The 21,494-nt window shown below is 39.6% G+C and overlaps 1 protein-coding gene across 1 annotated transcript; it reads left to right on the top strand.

Annotated features, from left to right (window-relative positions):
* The first annotated feature begins 4,977 nt into the window (after window positions 1-4,977).
* si:ch73-256g18.2 (small integral membrane protein 36) lies at window positions 4,978-17,287 on the top strand. Its single transcript, XM_051939871.1, has 2 exons — window positions 4,978-6,536; window positions 14,757-17,287. The coding sequence occupies exon 1, from the start codon at window positions 6,174-6,176 to the stop codon at window positions 6,495-6,497; it is 324 nt and encodes a 107-aa protein (XP_051795831.1). The 5' UTR covers window positions 4,978-6,173; the 3' UTR covers window positions 6,498-6,536; window positions 14,757-17,287.
* The last annotated feature ends 4,207 nt before the right edge of the window (window positions 17,288-21,494 follow it).

The raw sequence follows: 21,494 nt of genomic DNA, 5'->3' as shown, positions 1-21,494 counted from the left end.
TCAGGATAATCAAACTTGGCACTGAAGATCAGTCTAAGATCACCTGCTCAGTTGTGGAGTTACAGGTCAGCAGATCAAGTAGGGAGGGAGATACGTAGGATGATCAGAATTGATACATATTGCATCATTTGTATAGGAAGGGGTGCTGCACAGTGACGTAGTGGTTAGCACTTTGGCCTTGCAGCAAGAAGATCCCCGGTTCAAATCCCGGCCTGGGATCTTTCTGCATGGAGTCTGCATGTTCTCCCTGTGCATGCGTGGGTTTTCTCCGGGTACTCCGGCTTCCTCCCACAGTCCAAAAACATGCTGAGGTTAATTGGTTACTCTAAATTGTCCATAGGTGTGAATGTGAGTGTGATTGTGTGTCTGTATATGTAGCCCTGTGACAGACTGGTGACCTGTCCAGGGTGTCCCCTGCCATCACCCGAGTCAACTGGGATAGACTCCAGCACCCCCCATGACCCTAGAGAGGATAAAGCGGTGTATAGAGAATGGATGGATGTATAGGGAGGACAGGGTTTTCGCCAGTAGAGGGCGTGGTTCTGCCCTCTACTGAGGGCTCGTATAGTTGTTGCTGTTTTTCCCCTCATTCTGTGTGTCACTGTTATCATTTATCTCTTATTTTTGTCTTTTTACCATTTTTCATCTTGTCATTCCATGTCTGATTTTTGTTGTTTTATGTCTCATCTTTGTCATTTTATGCTTTGGTTTTGTTGTTTTTCTATTTTGTTTTTGCCATTTTTCCATCTCATTTTGTCATTCTGTGTCTCCATGTTGTCATTTATCGCTTGTTTTTGTCATTTTATCTCGTTTTTTTGTCTTGTTTTTCCATTTTTCTTCTTGTTTTGTCATTCTGTGTCTGAGTTTTGTTGTTTTGTGTCTACATTTTGTTGCTTTTCATTTTGTTTTTACCATTTTTCATCTCTTTTTGTCATTCTGTGTCTCAGTTTTGTGTCTCAGATTAGCTGTACCCCTGGTTCCAGTCTTTATGCTAAGCTAAGCTAAGCTAAGCAGGAGCTCGGTGTGGTTTCATCTTTTTGAAACAACCTGAACATCACTGCAGTGATCCACATCTGGACTGTTTGCAGCTGAATTTCAGTAAATGATGAGGAACTGTGAGGTTTCAGCAGGACTGAATCCAAACTGTCCAAGCTTAACCTTCCTCCGCCGCTGTGACCTGAAAGGTTCTTTCATTCAGCTTTTCTGCCAATCTGTCGTCTGTTTTACTTTCCTACAGGAGGCAGAAAAACAAACCCCGCAGATGGAGAGAGTTGAAGGAATGAGCCTGAATCCTGACAGACAGACTCAGAACGTCTGTGGAAAGAGGAAGCTGCTCCACATTTAAAAACATTTGTTCCACATTAGACCAAGACGGGTTCTGTACAAGTTCTAACGGTTCTAAAGTTCAGGAACATGTAAAGAGTCTGCTCAGGAGGTCCTGATCCACTGCTGTTCTGTTTCTAGAACAGTTTTATATCAGTGAAGAAGCCCAGTCAGGACGAGAACAATTAAAAAAAGACTGCCATGTGATGTGAAAGTCAAAACTGATTTCTTCAAAGTAATGTTGAATAATTAAAAATATTAAACAAAAAATAAATTACTCAGAAGTATTCACTTCATTTAAAGCGACTTGAATTTAACTCAGTGCAGCCAGTTGGTCTAGAAGTCAACAGGTAGTAGAATAAAGATGATCTGAGGTCACTGAACGTGTAGACTAATAAATCAGAACTCCTGGACAGAACTGAAGAACACTCCAAGAAACTCTGAGAAAAGATTGTTCAATAGCATCGGTCAGGACGATACAAGAACATTTAAAGTTCCTGAAGATCTCCTGGAGTTCAGTTAAATCCATCCTTAGGAAATGGAAGGAAGATGGAACATAAATAAATCTGACTAGAGCAGGACGTCCTCAAGAACTGAGAGATGAGAGAGGGAGGCCACCAAGACTCTATGACTCCTCTGAAGGAGAAAGAGATGAGAGAGGGAGGCCACCAAGACTATGACTCCTCTGAAGGAGAAAGAGACCAGAGAGGGAGGCCACCAAGACTCTATGACTCCTCTGAAGGAGAAAGAGACCAGAGAGGGAGGCCACCAAGACTCTATGAGTCCTCTGAAGGAGAAAGAGACCAGAGAGGGAGGCCACCAAGACTCCTATGAGTCCTCTGAAGGAGAAAGAGACCAGAGAGGGAGGCCACCAAGACTCCTATGAGTCCTCTGAAGGAGAAAGAGACTAGAGAGGGAGGCCACCAAGACTCCTATGAGTCCTCTGAAGGAGAAAGAGACCAGAGAGGGAGGCCACCAAGACTCTATGACTGCTCTGAAGGAGAAAGAGACCAGAGAGGGAGGCCACCAAGACTCTATGACTCCTCTGAAGGAGAAAGAGACCAGAGAGGGAGGCCACCAAGACTCTATGACTCCTCTGAAGGAGAAAGAGACCAGAGAGGGAGGCCACCAAGACTCCTATGAGTCCTCTGAAGGAGAAAGAGACTAGAGAGGGAGGCCACCAAGACTCTATGACTCCTCTGAAGGAGAAAGAGACCAGAGAGGGAGGCCACCAAGACTCCTATGAGTCCTCTGAAGGAGAAAGAGACTAGAGAGGGAGGCCACCAAGACTCTATGACTCCTCTGAAGGAGAAAGAGACTAGAGAGGGAGGCCACCAAGACTGACTCCTCTGAAGGAGTTCCATCTTCAGACTGTTCATCCAACAACTGCTGTCTGTTCTTCACCAGTCAAAGCTTCATGGAGATAAGGAGACTCTGATCAAAAAAGCTCCAATTAAATCTGGACTAGAGTTCACCAGAAGACATGTGGAGACTCTGAAGACACCTGGAAGAAGGTTCTTTGGTCTGAGGAGACCAGGATGGAGCTTTATGTCCATCAGACTAGATGATGTTTTATGGACACCAAACACTGAACATCATCACAAACACACCATCCCCACTGTGAAGCACAGTGGAGGCAGCATCATGATGTGAAGCATGGTGGAGGCAGCATCATGATGTGAAACACGGTGGAGGCAGCATCATGATGTGAAGCATGGTGGAGGCAGCATCATGATGTGAAGCATGGTGGAGGCAGCATCATGATGTGAAACACGGTGGAGGCAGCATCATGATGAAGCATGGTGGAGGCAGCATCATGATGTGAAGCATGGTGGAGGCAGCATCATGATGTGAAACACGGTGGAGGCAGCATCATGATGAAGCATGGTGGAGGCAGCATCATGATGTGAAGCATGGTGGAGGCAGCATCATGATGTGAAACACGGTGGAGGCAGCATCATGATGTGAAACACGGTGGAGGCAGCATCATGATATGAAGCATGGTGGAGGCAGCATCATGATATGAAGCACGGTGGAGGCAGCATCATGATGTGAAGCATGGTGGAGGCAGCATCATGATGTGAAGCACGGTGGTGACATCATGTTTGATGGAACGAACAGATTTTTAGCTTTCGGTCCAGAAGGTGTTTCCTGCTAAACGTTTAGAATAATTCCTGGAACAACTTAAAATAACTAAAGTACTTCATGAAACCTCAGATTTAGAAGTAAATAGAGTCATAATAAAACCAGCTAACTTCTGCTGTCTACAGAACAGGAAGAGACGCTGGCCTGTAAACTGGTTCCAGCTGTTGTGTTCTGTGTTTACTGGGTCGGGTCCATTAGCGGGTCATCTGTTTGGGTTCCTCTCTCTGCCGTCTAATATCCTCCTGCTGTTGTTTTTACCGCCTCTCCTCCCCCCCCGCCGCCGGCCATCTGCCGAAGAGGACGCTGCTGTCGGTATTTCCTGGTTCTGTTGTTCTACTGCATTTCTGGGAGAGACTGGAAATCCTCTCCACGTTCTGCTGTTTCATTGAGACGTTCTGCTGTTTCAGTTAGTTGTTCTGCTGTTCCATTCAGATGTTCTGCTGTTTCATTCATTCTGCTGTTTCATTCAGACGTTCTGCTGTTCCACTGAGACGTTCTGCTGTTCCACTGAGACGTTCTGCTGTTCCATTTAGACGTTCTGCTGTTCCATTTTGACGTTCTGCTGTTCCATTTAGACGTTCTGCTGTTCCATTTTGACGTTCTGCTGTTCCATTTAGACGTTCTGCTGTTCCATTTTGACGTTCTGCTGTTCCATTTTGACGTTCTGCTGTTCCATTTAGACGTTCTGCTGTTCCATTTAGACGTGCTGTTCCATTTAGACGTTCTGCTGTTTCATTCATTCTGCTGTTTCATTCAGACGTTCTGCTGTTCCACTGAGACGTTCTGCTGTTCCACTGAGACGTTCTGCTGTTCCATTTAGACGTTCTGCTGTTCCATTTAGACGTTCTGCTGTTCCATTTTGATGTTCTGCTGTTCCATTTAGACGTGCTGTTCCATTTAGACGTTCTGCTGTTCCATTTAGACGTGCTGTTCCATTTAGACGTTCTGCTGTTCCATTTAGACGTTCTGCTGTTCCATTTAGACGTTCTGCTGTTCCATTTAGATGTTCTACGGCAGGTTCCAGTTGTTTTGCAGGGACTTATCTGCTGATGAAGCTGCAATACTGAAACACAACGAAGAACAAACACACTGAAAAAAACGTATGTTCCAGGTTCTCAATGCAACATGCAGAAAAAGAAGGTTTTCAGAACGTCTTCAGAGACATCAATCTTGTCTTCGGTGTGTCTGAAGACGTTCTCAAAACATTCTTTTTGAGAACATCTTCAGAAACACTGATTGTGTCTTTAACAAGAACATTCTAGGAACTAAACAAAATTCTCATTGAAACCATCACCAGGACTTAGAACTTTTTTTTTTAGAACTAAAACTAACATGACTAGTTCTTATGTTTTGAAGACAATGTTTTAGCTTCGCGTTGATGGAACGTTTGATGCATATTTCTCATTTGGAAGAAGGTTCCTATGAGGATGTTTTGAGAATATTGTCAGGACCACAGATCCTGTTCCTTTATAACAGAACAAGAACATTCCAGATGTTATCAAGGTCGTTTTTTAATAAAATGTTCCGGTAATGTGATGTTTTAGTGAAGGTGGAACATTTTTTGTGAAATGTTCTAAGGTTCTTTTGGGGACATTGTTGAGGGAACACATTACAGAATGTTATTTTATAAACACTTTCAGGTTCTCAATGCAACATTCAGAAAAAGAACCCTTTGAGAACGTCTTCAGAAACATTAATCGAGTCTTTAAAAAGAACATTCTAGGGGCTAAACACCACCAGAACTTTGTAGAACATTTTTAGAACTAAAACTAACATTACAAGTTCTAATGTTTTGAAGAAAATATTTTAACTTAATGTTGACAGAACATTAAAAAAGGTTCCTCTGAAGCTGAACAGAATCTAGACGAAGACAGAACGTTTAATTAGAACGTGATGTTGACGAATACGCTCTCATAATGTTCCACTAAAACAGCAACACTCAGAAAATGTTTGAAGAACATAGAACGTCACTCTGGTAATAAAAAAGACAAGAAGTTCCTCTGAAAACATCTGGTGGACATTGCAGAACATTTGAAGGATGTTTGTCATTTAAATGAAGGTTCCTACAAGGTCAAACAGAATTTATACGAAAACATTTTTAGGTCATCTTTGGAGAACTGTAGCGTTTTTGTAAGAACGTCACTCTGGTAATAAAAAGAGCCTCTGAAAACATCTCCAGGACTTTGTGAGAACCAAACCTTCCAGCTGTGAAGGAACCAGATGTTCTGTGATGACAACATGGAGGTTCTAATGAGTTCATTAATTGATTGATGATATGGTTCCAGATTAAAGAACCCGTTGATCCTGTCAGACGGAGCTCAGGGCAACAAAAGGACAACGGCAGCACTCTGCAGATGACATGTTCCCGTTAGCTTTTAGAGTAATTTAATTTCTCAATAATCTCCATGGTGACATAATAATAATACACATTACATGACTGTAAATCCGCCGGCTCGTGGCAGCCTGACAGGTGAGCCGCCTCCATTTTGGAGCCGCTGTAGTTGGCAAAATCAAAATGGAGGCTTAAGTTATTAAAACTGAGCAGCTTTAATCATTGGCTGTTCTGCTGGAGGAGCATCCAGGATTAATCTCCTGCTGTCGTCGCTCCAGCTCATCCTCAGTGCTCCATCCCGCCGCCGGACGGACGGACGCTTCGCTCTGCAGCCGTTTCCTGCCGCTGTGGGTCGAGGAATGAAGGCGGCACCATGGGGTTCATGGAGTTCTACCTGGAGATCGACCCGGTTACGCTGAACCTCATCATCCTGGTGGCCAGCTACGTCATCCTGCTGCTCGTCTTCCTCATCTCCTGCATCCTGTACGACTGCCGAGGCAAAGACCCCACCAAGGAGTACGCCCCCGACGCCGCGCCGCCGCCGCCCAGCCAGTCGCCCATCCGCCTGGTGGTCATGCAGAACTCCCCGGCCTCGTCCCGCTACGAGCCCAACAACACAGCGACCGGACACGAGCTGCCCACGCCTGACCTGAGCCGGGACCGAGGGGAGCGCGAGAAGAGGAGCACCCTGGTCTGAAGGTCCACCCACATGGAGGAGCATGGAGGTCTGCTGGAGGTCTGTTCAACGACACCGTCTGATCAGTGATGATCTGAGAAATGTTTTATCTCTGATGAGGCCTTAAATCAGAGAGAAACAAAGAGTCTGAAGCTAAAATATGTGACAAATGGGAATTATTCTGATCCGCTGTTTGTCTCTAAAAGGTCAGAAATCATTGGAAATGTTGAAAATTAAAAGAGGAGCAACAGCACAGAGTTTCATTTACGAACTTCTATGGTCCAGAACACTGGTGTTGGGCCTTTTTCTTTGGAGCTGAATGTAGACTGGTTTCTGACTGGTTTCTGACTGGTTTTGGAACTGATTCTGAACTGGTTTTGAATTGTCCTTATAGCTTATTCAGAACTTGGTTTTGGAACTGGGTTTAGACTTGGTTAAAGCAGTGTTTTGAGCTGGTTTTAGTCTGGCTTTTAGATAGATTTTGGACTGGGTTCAGACCGGCTCTGCAGCTCACTTTGAACTGGTTTTAGAATTGACTAAGACTGGTTTTAGAGCTGGTTTTAGACTGGATCTGGGCTGATTCTGAACTGTTTTTTAACCAGATTGGAACAGTAATGTTTGTGCACAACCCAAAGATACTCAGTTCCCTGTCACAGAAGAGGACAGAAAATATTCACGTTTAGATGCTGAAACCTTTAAAAAGTTCTCAAACCGATAAACTGATCACCAGAATAATTACAGATTAATTTCAGCTACTCAGCTAAGCAGTAGGTTGTTGCAGCTCTGTTCAGTTTGCAGACAGAACACAGAAATTAGATTTACTTTACCAATGACTTAATGAACTGAACACCAAAACACCAACTAATGTTTTTAGCTCCAATCTGATCTTTGTTGTTTCGTCTATAAAATGTCAGAAAACAGTAAAATCGGTCAAACTGTGTGTCAGATGACGGCTGCTAATCAGACTAGAACCATCTGAAACCAAACGGAGTTCAGCTGTTGTTTATTGATCTGTTGGTGATTTCCTTTAAAAATCAAAGAGGTTTTGGAGTCTAAGTGTTGATCAGATGACTTGTCAGCTCATATTTCCTGTAATGGACCTTCATCAAGCCAAACTTAGTGGAAAAAGCTTTAATTCAAATCCAGTCAGACGAATGAATCCTGATTTTTTGCTCTCATTTTGGTTTCCTCCAGCTGATTTTGTACAAAAACCTGCTGGAAGCAAGCAAACCGGATTTAAATTCAGATTTTTTAATTCAATTTGCCTCTTCTTTTATGTGTTTTTTTGTCCTTCTTGGGTCATTTTGGTTCTTATTTTACTTCTTTTGGTAATACTTCGTCTCTTTTTGGACACATTATTCCAGATTGTTGTTTTTTGCTTGTTTTTGGTAATTTTTCATCTTTTGTTATCCTTCTTTTGGTTTCAGGCGTATTTTGCCTCTTGTCTTGTCATTTTTGGTCGTTGTTTTACTGGTTTTGGTCATATTATCGTCTTGTTTTGGGACTTCTTTGTCTTTTTTTTCTAATTTTCCTCTTTTTTATATATATTTTTTGTGCTTTGGTAATTTTTTGTCATTTTTTGGTCATCATTCTGTTCATTTTCCATCTTTTTATTGCAATCTGTTCACTTGTTTTGGCAATAATTTGCCACTTTTTTGGTATTTTTTCATCATCTTTGTCATCTTTCTGCTGATGTGGATCATGTTATGGTCTTTTGGGGGGGGGGGTTATTTATTTATTTTTGTCCTTCTTTGGTCTTTTTTTGTTGTTTTTGGTCACATTGTGCCTGATCAAGGTTTTTTTTTGGTCTTTTCTGTATTTTTTTTAAATTAATTGGTAATCTTTACACTCTGATCATACTGTGGTCTTTGTTTTGGGACTTCTTTATCTGTTTTGTTTTAATTTGCCTCTTTGGTTATTTTTTTCCTTTATAGTCACATTTTGGTCACATTTTGTCTCTTTTTGGTCTCATTTTACCAGATTGATTTTCTTTTGTGATTGTACAAAAATCTGCTGAAGGCGACCAAAACCAGAGCTGAAAATAAGAAGAACTGGTTTACAAAGAGCTCATGTTGACACATTCCAGTGTATGTTTTCTTTTTCCCGACATTTTTTCAAGTTTAAAAAGATCCCCTTAATCACAATGCAAGCTCAGAGGTCTTTTACACACACACACACACACACACACACACACACACACACACACACACACACACACACACACACACACACACACACACACACACACACACACACACACACACACACACACACACACACATATAAATATATATATTTATATTAGAGTGAGAATGTGCAGATGTTCAGTGTGTACATTCAGAAATACAGTGGGTACGGAAAGTATTCAGACCCCTTGAAATGTTTCACTCTGTGTCATTGCAGCCATTTGCCAAAATCAAAAAAGTTCATTTTATTTCTCATTAATATACACTCAGCACCCCATCTTGACAGAAAAAAACACAAATGTAGAAATTTTTGCAAATTTATTAAAAAAGAAAAACTGAAATATGACATGGTCAGAAGTGTTCAGACCCTTTGCAGCGACATTCATATTTAACTCACATGCTGTCCATTTCTTCTGATCCTCCTCCAGATGGTTCTGCTTCTTTATTGGAGTCCAGCTGTGTTTAATTAAAGTGATTGGACTTGATTAGGAAAGGCACACACCTGTCTATATAAGACCTTACAGCTCACAGTGCATGTCAGAGCAAATGAGAATCATGAGGGGGAAGGAACTGCCCAAGGAGCTCAGAGACAGAACTGTGGCAAGGCACAGATCTGGACAAGGTTACAAAAGAATTTCTGCAGCACTCAAGGTTCCTCAGAGCACAGTGGCCTCCATAATCCTCAAATGGAAGAAGTTTGGGACGACCACAACTCCTCCTTGACCTGGCCGTCCAGCCAAACTGAGCAATGGTGGGAGAAGAGCCTTGGTGAGAGAGGTAAAGAAGAACCCAAAGATCACTGTGGCTGAGCTCCAGAGATGCAGTCGGGAGATAAGAGAAAGTTCCACAAAGTCAACTATCACTGCAGTCGAGGCTTTATGGCAGAGTGGCCCGACGGAAGCCTCTCCTCAGTGCAAGACACATGAAAGCCGCATAGAGTTTGAAAAAACACATGAAGGACTCCCAGACTATGAGAAATAAGATTCTCTGGTCTGATGAGACCAAGATTGAACTTTTGGTGTTAATTCTAAGCAATATGTGTGGAGAAAACCAGGCACTGCTCATCACCTGCCCAATACAATCCCTACAGTGAAACATGGTGGTGGGAGCATCATGTTGGGGGGGTGTTTTTCAGCTGCAGGGACAGGACGACTGGTTGCAATTGAAGGAAGCATGAATGCGGCCGAGTACAGAGATATCCTGGAGGAAAACCTCTTCCAGAGTGCTCAGGACCTCAGACTGGGCCGAAGGTTCACCTTTCAACAGGACAATGACCCTAAGCACACAGCTAAAATAACAAAGGAGTGGCTTCACAACAACTCTGTGACCGTTCTTGACTGGACCAGCCAGAGCCCTGACCTAAACCCAATTGAGCATCTCTGGAGAGACCTCAGAATGTCTGTCCACCAACGTTTACCATCCAACCTGACAGAACTGGAGAGGATCTGCAAGGAAGAATGGCAGAGGATCCCCAAATCCAGGTGTGAAAAACTTGTTGCGTCATTCCCAAGAAGACTCATGGCTGTACGAGCTGAAAAGGAGCTTCTACTCAATACTGAGCACAGGGTCTGAACACTTCTGACCATGTGATAGTTCAGTTTTTCTTTTTTAATACATTTGCAAAAAATTCTACATTTCTGTTTTTTTCTGTCAAGATGGGGTGCTGAGTGTACATTAATGAGAAATATAATGAACTTTTATCATTTTGGCAAATGGCTGCAATGACACAGAGAGTGAAACATTTCATGGGGTCTGAATACGTTCCGTTCCCACTGGACATACATGGACTTCCGTGACGTGCAGCTGTCGTGTCATGGTTCCTCTGTAATCCACTAAATGCACAGAATCATTTTTTTCTGAATCCAGACGTGGATCTGATGGAGTTTAATCAGATTAAAGGAGAATTAATTAGTTCCAGAGCTGCTGATGGAAACAGAATGAAAGTGAAACTTTAATGTCGTCTGAACGTTTAAGAAGAACAAATAAATAAAAGTGTTCAGATTAAAGCAGAACAATGTTTGGATGCATTAAACTCCAGATTAAGACGTTCTGTCAGCAGACCAGTAATCAGACAGCAGTAAAACAAACCAGACAGAACCTTCAGAACTTCATTAGAAACGAGAAGAACTCACTATCAAACCTTCAGACCGTCATGTTTGTCTTTTTACTGCTTTAGATCATGTTTAGTCTCTTTTTGCTCCTTTTTCATCTTTTTTATCGCACTCTGTTCACTTGTTCTGGTAATCTTTTTTCTTGTTTGCCATCTTTCTGCTGGTCTTGCTCATATACACTCTTTGTTTGGGACGTCTTTGTCTTTTTCTCCTTTTTTTAACATATATGTATTTTTTTTGTTCTTTGGTCATTTCTTTGTCATTTTTGGTCACATTGTGCCTGATCAAGAATGTTTTTGTCGGGTTTTTTTGTCTTTTGTTATCCTTTTTTTTCTTGTTTTGGTAATATTTCGCCTCTTTCTTGTGTTTTTCTCTATTTTTTTTTTACTTTACACTTTTTACTGGTGTTGGTCGTATTATCTGTTTTCAGAACTTCTTTGTCTTTTTTATGCTAATTTTCCTCTTTTTTTTGTCCTTCTTGGTGGGTTTTGGTCTTTTTTTGGTTGTTTTTTGTCGTCTGCTCTGTGGAAACCTGAAAACTGAATTTTACTCGTGATGATTAAAAAGGGAATAGCAGCAGCTGATTTTTAAAAGAAGTTATTCTTCATTTATATCAGATTTTTATGCAGAATGAGGTTACAGAGCAGCAGCAGATGTTTTTATTCTTCTATATTTATATTTCATGCAGACTGAAGTCAAACAGCAGTAGATGTTTTTAATGGTCTTTGCGTGTTATTTTTAATATTTTTCTATATTTCGTGCAGATTGACGTTAAACACAGTAGATGTTTTAGTCTCCAGTCATTTCTCTCCAGGTTTCTGCTCAGAGTAAATCCTGGGTCAGAATAAAGCCCATGGAGAATAATGAATGACAGTGACGTCCAGATGTGGCAGCAGCAGATGTTTCTGCTAAACTCAGCTGCTGCTGGTTTGGAGGAAAATCCTCAGAGTTGTGCTCTGGAAACGTCGTCCGATCCGCTGCTGCAAAAACGTTTATACGACCAGTTCAATGTCTGGTTTGTTTCGGGTTTTACACAATTCTATCGTAAATATTCAGGCTTATATTGGTTTTCTCCGCATTAATGTCCACGTTTATTATCAGTTTGTGTGTTAATATCCAGGATTTTACACATTTATGTGCTAATTTATTGGTTTTAACCAGTGGTGTAGTCTAGTTTTTTTCTAGTGGGTATATTATGGCCTCATAAACCAAAGCCAGGTCAGGTTCTCTCTCTCTCACACACACACACACACACACACACACACACACACACACACACACACACACACACACACACACACACACACACACACACACACACACACCAACTCCTTTATTTCAAACTACCAATTAGATACTTATAGACATTATAGCATCAGCAGCTCCTCCTCCTGCCATCAGGTAGAGCCGATGTTTCCTCTCCATCGGGTAGAGCCGATGTTTCCTCTCCATCGGGTAGAGCCGATGTTTCCTCTCCATCGGGTAGACCTGATGTTTCCTCTCCATCGGGTAGACCTGATGTTTCCTCTCCATCGGGTAGACCTGATGTTTTCTCTTCATCGGGTAGAGCCGATGTTTCCTCTCCATCGGGTAGAGCCGATGTTTCCTCTCCATCGGGTAGAGCCGATGTTTCCTCTCCATCGGGTAGAGCCGATGTTTCCTCTCCATCGGGTAGAGCCGATGTTTCCTCTCCATCGGGTAGAGCCGATGTTTCCTCTCCATCGGGTAGAGCCGATGTTTCCTCTCCATCGGGTAGAGCCGATGTTTCCTCTCCATCGGGTAGAGCCGATGTTTCCTCTCCATCGGGTAGACCTGATGTTTCCTCTCCATCGGGTAGACCTGATGTTTCCTCTCCATCAGATAGACCTGATGTTTCCTCTTCATCAGGTAGACCTGATGTTTCCTCTCCATCGGGTAGACCTGATGTTTCCTCTCCATCGGGTAGACCTGATGTTTCCTCTCCATCGGGTAGACCTGATGTTTCCTCTTCATCGGGTAGACCTGATGTTTCCTCTCCATCGGGTAGAGCCGATGTTTCCTCTCCATCGGGTAGAGCCGATGTTTCCTCTCCATCGGGTAGAGCCGATGTTTCCTCTCCATCGGGTAGAGCCGATGTTTCCTCTCCATCGGGTAGAGCCGATGTTTCCTCTCCATCGGGTAGAGCCGATGTTTCCTCTCCATCGGGTAGAGCCGATGTTTCCTCTCCATCGGGTAGACCTGATGTTTCCTCTTCATCGGATAGAGCCGATGTTTCCTCTCCATCGGGTAGAGCCGATGTTTCCTCTCCATCGGGTAGACCTGATGTTTTCTCTTCATCAGATAGAGCCGATGTTTCCTCTCCATCGGGTAGACCTGATGTTTTCTCTTCATCAGATAGAGCCGATGTTTCCTCTCCATCGGGTAGAGCCGATGTTTCCTCTCCATCGGGTAGACCTGATGTTTCCTCTTCATCGGGTAGAGCCGATGTTTCCTCTCCATCGGGTAGAGCCGATGTTTCCTCTCCATCGGGTAGAGCCGATGTTTCCTCTCCATCGGGTAGACCTGATGTTTCCTCTTCATCAGATAGACCTGATGTTTCCTCTCCATCGGGTAGACCTGATGTTTCCTCTTCATCAGATAGACCTGATGTTTCCTCTCCATCGGGTAGAGCCGATGTTTCCTCTCCATCAGGTAGACCTGATGTTTCCTCTTCATCAGATAGACCTGATGTTTCCTCTCCATCAGGTAGAGCTGATGTTTCCTCTCCATCAGGTAGAGCTGATGTTTCCTCTTCATCAGGTAGAGCTGATGTTTCCTCTCCATCATGTGCAGAGTTTTGTTCATTTGTTTTTGTGCAAAAAAGTTTTATTGAAATATTAAACAAAAGTAAGAATACCTGTTTTTGTAACAGAGCAAATGCACAAAATGAGTCAATTATAAGGCTTCTCATAAAAACACTGAATGAAAAAGAGTTTGTCAAAACACAAATGATTCATATTTGCCTGGTTAGGCAAAAACATGAGGTTACAAAGAATAATAAATTAGGAGCCGAAAGAACCGGCTTTTCTTTGGAAGCAGTGACAAAAGATCTCTGAAAAGAACCGAACTTCCATCACTACTGTCCTCTCTGTCCCTCATCTCTCAGCTGCTTTTTGAAGGCAGAGCTGTGATGTCATTCAGCGACGTCATTGGCTGAGCAGCGTCACGTGGGATGCCTGAACTCGTACATAATTGGTCTGTGTGTTTCTGAGCCGATAGACCAATGATAAACACTGGAAAGCTGTACCGGTAAAATAGAAGCGACCTGTCAAATTTACACCCGTATAGACGGCGTCTGGGTCCGGATCCGGACCGCGGTCGGCCTTTAGTGAGTCCTGTTCTCAGCCAGACACCTCCCCCCCCCATCCAGCTTCACCGCTTCCTGACACAGAGAAGACGAATTTATGAACGGGAAAGCAAACGTTATGTCAAAAAACATACTGATACATGTGTTTGCACATTTTTAAGTGGTTATATGGAAACTCAGGACCTTTTCTAGTGAGTATAAGGCGTATACCTGCGTATCACGTAGACTACACCACTGGTTTTAACCAGTTTTGTGGATTAATTTGCAGATTTTTATGACTTATCTGCTTTCATATCGAGACATTTAACACTTTTGTGTGTTCATAATCATTTTTTGGCATTATTAGCTTGTTTTTTTGACACTTCCATGCATTAATATCCACATTTTTTTAGACTTTGTCAGGAAATATTCAGGTTTTTGACTGTTTTTCATTTTGTAAAGATTTTTGAATCAATTTTTTGCATAAAAATTGAAGTTCCTGACACTTTGATGTGGTACCATCTTGGTTTTTGACAGTTTTACAAAATAATATCCAAGTTTTTGACAGTTGTGTCCAATAAACTCCAGGTTTTAACCGTCTTTATATGTTCCAATCCAGTTTCTTGAATCCTTGAAAAATGATTCTCAGGTTTTGAATCTTGTTTTTCATATTTTCCAGAGTCTCCATCTCACCTGCAAACCTCAGAATCCCTTTAAAGTCTCACCTGAGAAACAACAGAACCAACATCAAACCGAAGACCGCCGAGGAACAGAAACATCCGACACTGGAGACCCTGGACATGCTGACCCATCAGGACCAGCAGAAACATCACGGTTCAAGTTGAAGTGGAGGGGACGCTCTGGGGACCAGTTTAAAGAAACCAAAACACACTGGAACCAGTTTAAAGGGCTGGAACTGGACTGATGTGGTCTGGTCTTGTGGTTCTGATCAGTAGTTTTGTGGTTCCAGCAGGTAAACAGCTGTTTCCAGGTGTGATGACATGAATTTAAGGATCTCTGGTTGTTGGAGTTGAAACGTCCAAAACAAGAAACAGATTAAAAAAAAGTCAAACTGGCTTCATGTGTCGTCCTGAAATGTTGGTGGACCCCCATCAGACACCCGCCCCCCTCCCCCTCCCCCCGTCAGACCGTCCTGGCTGCTGATTGGCTGCTGTGACGGATGATCTTCGGGTAAATCCTCTTACGTAAACCAGCAGCAGCTGAGCAGCTCCGTCCATCTCTGATGTTTCATGTCTGTGGATTATGAGCTGCAGAATTAGGAGCTGGTATTATGAGGCCGTTATCCTCTGGGATGTTTTTTTGTCCGCAGGCCGAGTTACACAACATCAGGCAACGTTCAGCCGAAGAGCCACGAAGCGGCAGAAACCAAATAAAGACTTGAAAAAAGACTGAGGGGAAACTGTGGATGTTCAACACCAGATATCAGCTCCAGTCTTTAGTTTTTGACTCTCCAGGTCCTTAAAGATGCTTTAAAAATGACAAAACACAGAAAACCTGCAAAAGGTTGAGAAAGTTCAGATTGTTGATTCTCACATCAGACATTTATTTGTGGTTTTATGTTTAAATAAGCACATTTTTATGATCTTATTCCATTTCCAGAACACAGCTATGAACATCAGCTTCAAAATGATTCAAAACCGAGATAAAAATCAACATTTTCTCCTCTTTTTAGGAATAAACGACGCTGTAAGTCAGACATTTAGAGACAGAAAGTCAACTGGAAACTTAAATAATCTCCCAAAAAGCAGGAAAATGAATAAAACGCAAAATGTGCTGTAATAAACTTCACATAGAGGTGAAATATTTAAAGTAAGACTTTGCTTTTTTCTGGTGTTTCACGTTTAAATATGAACATTTTCTATGATCCAATAAATTTCTGCTGTTTTACAGATTTTCTAGAGCAGATATGTGAAGAAGAATTCTTGTTTTATTTTGCTCATGTTTTATTAAATCACATTACATTTGAAAGCTTATACTGGATATCTGTGCAGAAAAAGAACATTTTTCTGTGTTTTTAGACATTAAATGTTCTCTAAATCAGTTTGTAAATGAAATCTGAAATAAAACTGGACAGTTTGTTGGATGCACGAGCTGCTGCAGTGGAAAACATCCACAGCTGAATAAAAAGATAAACTGCTGCACGTTCATAAAGCTGCTCAAAACTTCAATCTGTGTTCAGACAAAGAAGTCCCAAAACAGCAAACATGTGCCAAAAAGTAGAAAAAACAGAATAAATATGTCAAATTTGACCAACAAAGACACAGAAATGTCCAAAGAAAGACAAAAATGAACAAAAAAAGAGAAATGTACGACAGAAAAGAGACTAAACGACCAAAACACAAGAAAAGGTGATGAAAAAGCAAAAAGAACAGCAAAAATAAAGAGCAAACATGTCAAATATGACCAAAAAAGATGGTTAAAAAGTCCAAAAACAAGAAAAATGTGCCCAAAAAGTGGATAAAAGAGAATAAATATGACACATCTGACCAACAAGACACAAATAGGACACAAAAATAGGCAGAAAATATGACCAAAAGTCACATAAAATAACTAAAATAAAGACCAAAAACGACCAAAAAAGATGTACAAAAAAACAAAAAGAAGAAAAACGTGCCCAAAAAGTAGAAAAAGAGAATAGATATGACAAATTTGACCAACAAAGACACAAAAATGACAAAAGACAGAAAAAACAGGTTAAAAAAACACAGAGACCAAACCATCGAAATGCAAAAAAATGTGACCAAAAGCAAAAAGAACAAAAAAATAAAGAGCAAACGTGTGAAATACGACCAAAACAGATCATTTTAAGTCACCAAAAACAGTTTTAAAGAGAAAAATGAGGTTTAATCTCATTAAATATGAACTGAAGGACATTAAATACACAGAAATAAGAGGTTTGATGAGAAAACTACATTTTTTGCACATTTAATTTTGTGTTCAAACGTGGAAAAGTTGCTGTTTTTCTTAATATCACTGAATATCATCAGATTTTTTCTTGTTTCCAGTATTTTATACAAACATTCTGATTAATCTGAACTCGTTTCGTTCAACATTTCATCTGGTTTTATCAGATTCTGATGAAAAAGATCTGGATGTTTGTTTTCTTTTTTCTGTTCTAAGAGGATTTTAAAATGGTTTTATCTGATGTACAAAATGTAAAAGTCTATGAATAAAAGAGTTAAACTGAAAGGCTGAGTTTGATTTGAATTCAGTTTATCGATTAAAGATCGTAGTTTGTTGTTGTTCTGATGCTGCAGAATGTTTAGAGCTTTTACTTTGGAAGTGAAGAAATCTAGAACAAGATTTAAGTTCCTGAAATGAAGCAAAAACCGACAGAAATGATTCACAAAGACTCAGAGATGTGTCTGCTCAATGCTATGTCTGTGTTTAACCAAAGAAAATGGGTTTATTTTATGACTTCATGGTTGTTTTTGTCCGTTTTACCCGTTTCTGGTCGTTTTGTGGCAGTTTTTGCATTTTTTGCTGGTCTTTGTTTTGCAATTGTTTAAGTTCATTTTCATCCATTTTAATTGATTTCTGGTCATTTAGTGTCTCTGTGGTTGTTTTGTGTCTCTTTGTCATGGTTTTGTGTGTTTTTGTGGTTGTTTTGTGTCTCTTTGGGGTCATTTAGTGTTTTTTGTGGTCAACTAGAAGTTTTTTTGTTCATTTTGAATTTTTTTTTACTCCATTTTAATCTCTTTCTGATAATTTTGTGCGTCTTTATTGTCAGTTTTCTGTAATTTGTTGTTTTTTTGCACGTCTTTGTTGTGGTCACATGATTGTTTTGTGTCTCTGTGGTAATGTGTGTGTCTTTGTGAGCATTCAGTGTTTCTTGTAGTCATTTTGTGCATTTTTATGGTCAATTCCTCTGTTTCTGTGTTCATTTTGCATATTTTGTGGTTGTTTTGTGGGTTTTTTGAGTAATTTTGTGTGTCTTCTTTTGTGTTTTTGGGATAATCTTTAAACTGTTTTGTGTCTATTGTATATTTTTTCTTTATTTTGTGTCTGTTTTAATCCCACTGTGGTCGTTTTGTGACTCTCTGGGATAATTTTGCTATTTTTGTGATCATTTGGCATCTTTTATCGTCTTTTCTGTCTCTTCATGGTCAATTTTCCTACATTTCTGATCTTTTTATGTCTATTTGTGGGTCATTTTGTATATTTTTGTGGTCATTTAGTGGTTTGTTTTTGGTCTTTTGTGTCTCTTGATGGTCAGGTTTCTTTTATGTGTGGCCTTTTGTGTTTTCTTGTGCTCATTTTGGGTCTTTTTGGGGTCATCCTGTATATTTTTGAGCTCGTTCTGTGTTTTTTGGGATAATTTTGTGTATTTTGGGGGGATTTTGTGCATTTTTGTGTCTGTCACAGATCTGTTTTTGCTCCATTTTGGGTCTTTGTGGTCACTTTTGCTGAATCTGTGCTCATTTTGTGTTTAATTGCGTTTATTTTCAGACCTCTCTGCTCATCTCTGAACTCGTTTGCTTCAGTCCAAATGTTCTTCAGATGTAATTTTTTAATACGTCGACTGTTTGAGTCTAAAAGCAGCAGAAGGTTCAAAACTCACGATTCAGAAACAGAAGCAAGATCAGATCAGAGAAACAAAGCCACCAACACAAAACGAGATTCTGTCCAAAATACAAAGACAGAACTTTCAGAACCTCCAGGAACTAAAGAACCTCCAGGAGCTAAAGAACCTCCAGGAGCTAAAGAACCTCCAGGAGCTAAAGAACCTCCAGGAACTAAAGAACCTCCAGGAGCTAAAGAACCTCCAGGAGCAGAGCTCTGAGCTGCAGGACTTTAACTCTCTGCTCCAGAGGGCAGATTACAGCAGCACTCTGACAGGATGGAGTTATGTAACGTCCAGAACCAGGAGCTGCGTGTCGGATTAAATTTATTTGAGCAGAAACCTGATGTTTGCTGGTTCCACCTCGACGGGGGCAGATTATCAGAAAACTGCCCCCCACGGGGTAAAAACACGATGATCTGTTTATTAGTTTACAGTCCAGGAACCAAACAGATGCCACCAAATATCTAATATCAGATTTAAGACGGTGTTTGACGTTCAAACTCAGATTTACAAACCTGGTTTAAACGATAAAACGCTCTCAGATCTGCTCAAACCTTCGGCCTGTTTTCACACATTTAGATTTTGTGACGCTCGTCTGATTTATCTCCAAATAAACACAACAAAAGAAGAGAATAAATACGAGAAATCTGACCGGCAAAGACACAAAAATGACCAGAGAGACAAAAACAACAAAAAACAGGACCAAGAAAGTATGACCAACAACAAAAAATAAAGATACCAAAATTAATATCCGGATACCGCCGTAGCGAACGAATATTAGGATATTCGGGATATTGGGGTCCAGCCCTAGAAATGTGACCATAAAGCAAAAAGAACAACAAAATTAAGATCAAACATGTCAAATATGACCAAAAACAAGAAAAATGTGCCCAGAAAGTAGAAAAAATAAAATAAAAATTCATAAAATGTCCATTAAAGACACAGAAATGACCAAAGAGACAAAAGCTAACAAAAAAGAGACAAAAATATGACTGAAAAGAGACTAAATGACCAAAACACGAGAAAAAATGACCAAAAGTTAAAGAAAAGAAAAATACGATCAAAAAGTTCAGAAAATGACCAAAACAAAAAGCAAAAACAACAAAAAACACGACCAGAATAGGAGAAATGTCACTAAAACGGTCAAAAACACAAAAAATAGGCAAAAAAAGGACAAAAACAACAACAATAAACACTAATTTATCAGCCAGAAACTGGAAAACAAACTGGTTTTCTATTTCCTGAAGGTCCCTGAATGCATCATGTGACGTATTTTTGGGTGTGAAAAATGAAAAAGATCCACAGAAGAAAAAGCAGCAGCAGGACGAGTTTCCTTTAATGAAAATTGAACCAACATCTTCATTTTTCTCTGCTTTTCTGTTTTATTTTACTTTAAGTTGAGAAACTTCTCCAGAAACTCTGAAAGCTTCAACGCTTCATCAAACTCACCTGGAGACTCCTTCAGATGTTTCCTTCAGATGAGATGTTTCCTTCAGACTCTCAGATGTTTTCTGGTTTCAGTTTGTAGAAAGAAACAGGAAGTCCTTCAGAGGTGAACATGAAAATTTAAAGTGGAACGAAGTAACGAGCTGCAGGTGAGGAGGAGGAGAAGAAGAAGAAGAAGAAGAGAACAGGTGAAGCTCTGAGGACACCTGGTGGACTGATGAGGAACAACCAGTTTCCTGTTTCTGATCAGCTGCTGCCCCCTGGTGGCCGATAAATGATTTACTGATTTTATTTAAACAGACTTAATTAAATGCAGATATTTTACTATTTTATGTCTTTTAAATGTGATTGTGTTTTTTTTTTTTTACATATGATACTGACCTTTTAAAATGTTCTATTATTTTCCTATTTAAATGTGTGTTTAGTTTTGTTGTATTTTTAAAATGTTATATAAAATTCTGTTGCTTTTTATGGTTTATTGTCTTTTTGAAGTGTTTTTTTAATAGTTTTATGTACTTTTATATATATCCTGTTCTCCTTTTTAATGTGAATTTATTTAGTTTTATACCGTTTTTAGACGTTTCTTTCTAAAGATTACTTATGTTTTTATTGATAGTTTTTATGCTTTGCTGTCTTTTAAAATTTTGTGTTGATTTAAAAAATATTGTATTTTCTAAATCATTATTTCTATTTTTATTTTTAAAGAAACAAATTCTGTTTAACTGTATTAAAATTAATTATTTATTTTTAATTTATTTTTTAAAAATAATTCTTTTTCAATTTTGTCTCGTTCAGTCGTCTCATTGCTTTCAAAATATTTTTTCTCCTGTTTTCTTGTTTTCTTGACATTAAATCTTTTGTTTAATTATATTTTTACATTTTTCTATAATATTTTTTACTCTTTTTAAATGTTTTCTTATTTTAAATAAATATTTTATTGTCTTTTTGTATTTGTTTAGTTTTCAGCTGATTGTTTTTATTCTTCTTTTTAAAAGTTTTTTCTTGTTTAATTTTAAATATTTTACCGTCTTTTCTGAAATGAAATTTTGAGTATTTCTTTTTAAATATATTTTTTGATTATTTCATTAAAAATGTCTCTTTTCTAATAATTTATTCATTTTTTAATATAGTTTTTGAATATATATATATTTCTAATGTTTTGTTGTTTTCTTCACATTATTTTTTGTTGTATTTCTAAATTAGATTTATAATATTCTATTCTTTCAGAAAAACATTTTAATTCCTTTCATTCTTTCGTCTTTCTAAAATGATGATTTACTTAGTTTTCAGCTGTTTTATAATTTTTAAGACTGTTTTTCTTTTTTAAAGTTTGGTTCTGTTTAATTTTAAATATTATGTCATCTTTTCTAGTATTTAGTTTTAAAT

The sequence above is a fragment of the Acanthochromis polyacanthus genome, chromosome 19 (assembly GCF_021347895.1).
Source record: "Acanthochromis polyacanthus isolate Apoly-LR-REF ecotype Palm Island chromosome 19, KAUST_Apoly_ChrSc, whole genome shotgun sequence".
NCBI classification, from domain to species: Eukaryota; Metazoa; Chordata; class Actinopteri; family Pomacentridae; genus Acanthochromis; species Acanthochromis polyacanthus.
The sequence above is the reverse complement of the archived record's forward strand: the minus strand, read 5'-3'. Positions and strand labels throughout refer to the sequence as shown.